This window comes from Oncorhynchus kisutch, unplaced genomic scaffold (genome assembly GCF_002021735.2).
Source record: "Oncorhynchus kisutch isolate 150728-3 unplaced genomic scaffold, Okis_V2 scaffold4031, whole genome shotgun sequence".
Lineage (NCBI taxonomy): Eukaryota > Metazoa > Chordata > Actinopteri > Salmoniformes > Salmonidae > Oncorhynchus > Oncorhynchus kisutch.
Window position 1 is genome coordinate 15001 of NW_022265976.1, and position 5594 is coordinate 20594.

The 5594-nt window shown below is 56.1% G+C and overlaps 1 protein-coding gene across 1 annotated transcript in view; it reads left to right on the plus strand.

The window, feature by feature from the left end:
* LOC116373372 (vacuolar protein sorting-associated protein 13B) overlaps positions 1-5594 on the plus strand; it is a gene marked incomplete at its 5' end in the record, with an annotated part of 130288 nt that overhangs the window by 9960 nt on the left and 114734 nt on the right. Inside the window, one exon of the mRNA XM_031821907.1 lies at positions 4476-4744. Within this exon, the coding sequence (XP_031677767.1) occupies positions 4476-4744 (269 nt within the window). The remainder of the gene's footprint in view (positions 1-4475; positions 4745-5594) is intronic.

Below are 5594 nucleotides of genomic sequence, written 5' to 3' on the forward strand. Positions count from 1 at the left end.
GCCCCCAGCTCCTCTCCCCAGCCCCTAGCAGAGTGGTACACCTACACCTCCTCTCCCCAGCCCCTAGCAGAGTGGTACACCTACAGCTCCTCTCCCCAGCCCCTAGCAGAGTGGTACACCTACAGCTCCTCTCCCCAGCCCCTGGCAGAGTGGTTCACCTACAGCTCCTCTCCCCAGCCCCTGGCAGAGTGGTACACCTACAGCTCCTCTCCCCTGCCCCTAGCAGAGTGGTACACCTACAGCTCCTCTCCCCAGCCCCTAGCAGAGTGGTACACCTACAGCTCCTCTCCCCAGCCCCTGGCAGAGTGGTACACCTACAGCTCCTCTCCCCAGCCCCTAGCAGAGTGGTTCACCTACAGCCCCCAGCTCCTCTCCCCAGCCCCTGGCAGAGTGGTACACCTACAGCTCCTCTCCCCAGCCCCTAGCAGAGTGGTACACCTACAGCTCCTCTCCTCAGCCCCTGGCAGAGTGGTACACCTACAGCTCCTCTCCCCAGCCCCTGGCAGAGTGGTACACCTACAGCCCCCAGCTCCTCTCCCCAGCCCCTAGCAGAGTGGTACACCTACAGCTCCTCTCCCCAGCCCCTGGCAGAGTGGTTCACCTACAGCTCCTCTCCCCAGCCCCTAGCAGAGTGGTACACCTACAGCCCCCAGCTCCTCTCCCCTGCCCTGGCAGAGTGGTACACCTACAGCTCCTCTCCCCTGCCCCTAGCAGAGTGGTACACCTACAGCTCCTCTCCCCAGCCCCTGGCAGAGTGGTACACCTACAGCTCCTCTCCCCAGTGACTGCTGTGACTGCTGTGATTCAGCCCTTGGTTAGCCATGAACAGGATGATCCACTGGGCCAGAACTCTACTGTCAGGATGATCCACTGGGCCAGAACTCCACTGTCAGGATGATCCACTGGGCCAGAACTCTACTGTCAGGATGATCCACTGGGCCAGAACTCTACTGTCAGGATGATCCACTGGGCCAGAACTCTACTGTCAGGATGATCCACTGGGCCAGAACCCTACTGTCAGGATGATCCACTGGGCCAGAACCCTACTGTCAGGATGATCCACTGGGCCAGAACTCTACTGTCAGGATGATCCACTGGGCCAGAACCCTACTGTCAGGATGATCCACTGGGCCAGAACTCTACTGTCAGGATGATCCACTGGGCCCGGCCAGAACTCTACTGTCAGGATGATCCACCTGGCCAGAACCCTACTGTCAGGATGATCCACTGGGCCCGGCCAGAACTCTACTGTCAGGATGATCCACTGGGCCAGAACTCTACTGTCAGGATGATCCACTGGGCCAGAACTCTACTGTCAGGATGATCCACTGGGCCAGAACTCTACTGTCAGGATGAATCACTGGGCCCGACCAGAACTCTACTGTTAGGATGATCCACTCGGCCCGGCCAGAACTCTACTGTCAGGATGATCCACTGGGCCAGAACTCTACTGTCAGGATGATCCACTGTGCCAGAACTCTACTGTCAGGATGATCCACTGGGCCAGAACTCTACTGTCAGGATGATCCACTGGGCCAGAACTCTACTGTCAGGATGATCCACTGGGCCAGAACTCTACTGTCAGGATGATCCACTGGGCCAGAACTCTACTGTCAGGATGATCCACTGGGCAGAACTCTACTGTCAGGATGATCCACTGGGCCAGAACTCTACTGTCAGGATGATCCACTGGGCCAGAACTCTACTGTCAGGATGATCCACTGGGCCCGGCCAAGAACTCTACTGTCAGGATGATCCACTGGGCCCGGCCAGAACTCTACTGTCAGGATGATCCACTCGGCCCGGCCAGAACTCTACTGTCAGGGTGATGTAGGAAATTTCCCGTTAAAACTGAGGATGATGGAAGAGAGGCATGAGTGGAAAGGTTTGTGAACCACTGCTCTAGCCTGACACGGTAATGGCTGGCTGACTGGCTGACTGACTGGCTAACTGACTGACTGGCTGACTGGCTGACTGGCTGGCTGACTGACTGACTGGCTGACTGTTTGGCTGGCTGACTGGCTGGCTGACTGGTTGGCTGGCTGGCTGACTGGTTGGCTGGCTGGCTGACTGGTTGGCTGGCTGGCTGGCTGACTGGTTGGTTGGCTGACTGGTTGGCTGGCTGGCTGGCTGACCGGCTGGCTGGCTGGCTGACTGGTTGGTTGGCCTGGCCTGACTGGTCGGCTGGCTGACTGACTGGCTGGCTGGCTGACTGGTTGGCTGGCTGACTGGCTGGCTGGCTGGCTGACTGGCTGACTGGCTGAAAAGCACTACATCCTGCCTCACCTGCGTGCCTCGGTGCCATGTCAGCTTTCCGTCACCAACCCATCTACCCTCCGAGGCACTGCTCTCTCCGGCCCTGCTTCCAGTGGTTTGTAGTGTTCAGCTGAATCAACTTGGCTGAGTCCCACCCACAGGAAGTCCAGATTCATGAAGAGGGCTACGTCACCGCCGCTGTCTCCCTGACGTGTAATCAAAGCTGTGTTTTCTTTCACTGATGAAATGAAAATGAGAGTTCCCCGTAATTACATTATCACTAAGTCTGTCAGAGTTGGTTGTTTAAGGTTGGAGGTTCTAGGTTTTAAGTTGAGTGTTTAAACAGGAGCTCAGATCCATTTGGTTGAACACATTGGGCTTTATTTTAACGTCTTTTTTTCCATCAATATGTCAGTCATACAGCTGACAAAGGGTCCTCTTTTCACAGGACACTTCAGGTTGTTCATGCCTGTCTTAATGACAGGACACTTCAGGTTGTTCATGCCTGTCTTAATGACAGGACACTTCAGGTTGTTCATGCCTGTCTTAATTACAGGACACTTCAGGTTGTTCATGCCTGTCTTAATTACAGGACACCTCGGGTTGTTCATGTCTGTCTTAATTACAGGACACCTGGTTGTTCATGTCTGTCTTAATTACAGGACACCCCAGCCTTCCCATAGTCCCCCAGCCTTCCCATAGTCCCCCAGCCTTCCCATAGTCCCCCAGCCTTCCATAGTCCCCCAGCCTTCCCATAGTCCCCCAGCCTTCCCATAGTTCCATAGTCCCCCGGCCTTCCCATAGTCCCCCAGCCTTCCCATAGTCCCATAGTCCCCCGGCCTTCCCATAGTCCCCCAGCCTTCCCATAGTCCCATAGTCCCCCAGCCTTCCCATAGTCCCCAGCCTTCCCATAGTTCCATAGTCCCCCGGCCTTCCCATAGTCCCCAGCCTTCCCATAGTCCCCCAGCCTTCCCATAGTCCCCCAGCCTTCCCATAGTCCTCCAGCCTTCCCATAGTTCCCCAGCCTTCCCATAGTCCCCCAGCCTTCCCATAGTCCCCCAGCCTTCCCATAGTTCCATAGTCCCCCGGCCTACCCATAGTCCCCCAGCCTTCCCATAGTCCTCCAGCCTTCCCATAGTCCCCCCAGCCTTCCCATAGTCCCCCAGCCTTCCCATAGTCCTCCAGCCTTCCCATAGTCCTCCAGCCTTCCCATAGTCCTCCAGCCTTCCCATAGTCCCCCAGCCTTCCCATAGTCCCCCAGCCTTCCCATAGTCCCCCAGCCTTCCCATAGTCCCCCAGCCTTCCCATAGTCCTCCAGCCTTCCCATAGTCCTCCAGCCTTCCCATAGTCCCCCAGCCTTCCCCATAGTCCCCCAGCCTTCCCATAGTCCCTCCAGCCTTCCATAGTCCTCCAGCCTTCCCATAGTCCTCCAGCCTTCCCATAGTCCCCCAGCCTTCCATAGTCCCCCAGCCTTCCCATAGTCCCCCAGCGTTCCCATAGACCCCAGCCTTCCCATAGTCCCCCAGCCTTCCCATAGTCCCCAGCCTTCCCATAGTCCCCCAGCCTTCCCATAGTCCCCCAGCCTTCCATAGTCCCCCAGCCTTCCCATAGTCCCCCAGCCTTCCCATAGTCCCCAGCCTTCCCACAGTCCCCAGCCTTCCCACAGTCCCCCAGCCTTCCCATAGTCCCCCAGCCTTCCCATAGTCCCCAGCCTTCCCATAGTCCCCAGCCTTCCCATAGTCCCCCAGCCTTCCCATAGTCCCCCAGCCTTCCATAGTTCCATAGTCCCCCGGCCTTCCCATAGTTCCATAGTCCCCCAGCCTTCCCATAGTTCCATAGTCCCCCAGCCTTCCCATAGTCCCCGGCCTTCCCATAGTCCCCCAGCCTTCCCATAGTTCCATAGTCCCCCGGCCTTCCCATAGTTCCATAGTCCCCCAGCCTTCCCATAGTCCCCCAGCCTTCCCATAGTCCCCCGGCCTTCCCATAGTCCCCCGGCCTTCCCATAGTTCCATAGTCCCCCAGCCTTCCCATAGTTCCATAGTCCCCCGGCCTTCCCATAGTCCCCCGGCCTTCCCATAGTCCCCCAGCCTTCCCATAGTCCTCCTGCCTTCCCATAGTCCCCCAGCCTTCCCATAGTCCCCCAGCCGTCCCGTAGTCCCCCAGCCGTCCAGTGTATTGACATCAAGCTGACCTATCTGTGTTGTGTTATTGTTCCTCAGGTCTGGAAGGAGACCCAGAGGCCCAGGTCATGGCAGGACAGTACCCCAGCCCAGAGCTTTACATGCAAGGGGAGGAGGGGGACCAGGGCTGGGTGTCCTGGGCCTGGTCCTTTGTCCCAGCCATCGTGGGAGCTGAGGATGAGGAGGGAGAGGAAGGCTTCTACCAGCAGGGGGAGGAGGGAGGCCGGTCCAGCCCACAGCAGAACCCACCTAAAGACCCTGTTGTCTCCATAGGCTTCTACTGCACCAAGGCCTCTGTCACATTCAAGGTAGGAAGACCAGGGAGGGAGTGTGTGTCTGTGTGTGTCCAGTTTTGGAATATTGTGGAATGTGCTCGAATTAAAATATAAATTATTTGAGCAATTCTGAATTTTTCCTACTGACATTATTGTTGTTGTACCAAAGCTACCTTTTCTCTGTCTCTCTCTCTCTGTCTCTCTCTGTCTCTCTCTGTCTGTCTGTCTCTCTCTCTCTGTCTCTCTCTCCATCTCGGTCTCTCTCTCTCAGAAGTGGATTCATCTGTGTCTTCCCTCGGGTTCAGATCAGTCAGATCATGTTTCTGCATTAGGGGGCAGGAGGTTAAATATCATGCCAAATGGAGCCTGTCGCTTTTCTAATACTGATTCAATAGTTCCTGTTTGACTTCTTTTAATCAGTTAATTGTCTCTCTCTCTCTCTGAGAAGGCAGTGCAGGGACCTGCCTCTCTCTCTCCTCAGGAGTAATTGCAGACAGCTGAAGGCGTTTGGTTTTAAACGTTCACATTGGATGTATTTCATTTGAGGGGTTTCCCTTTGAACAGGCAGTGCAGGGACCTCTCTCTGTCCCTCTCTCTCTGTCTCTCTCTCTGTCCCTCTCTCTCTCTCTCTCTCTCTCTCTCTCTCTCTCTCTCTCTCTGTCTCTCTCTCTCTCTCTGTCTCTCTCTCCTCCTCTCTTCTCCCTCTCTCTCTCTCCTCTCTTCTCTCTCTCTCTCTCTGTCTCTCTCTCTCTGTCTCTGTCTCTCTCTCTCTCTCTGTCTCTCTCTGTCTCTCTGTCTCTCTCTCTCTGTCTCTCTGTCTCTGTCTCTCTGTCTCTCTCTGTCTCTCTCTCTCTCTGTCTCTTCTGTCTGCTCTCTGTCTCTC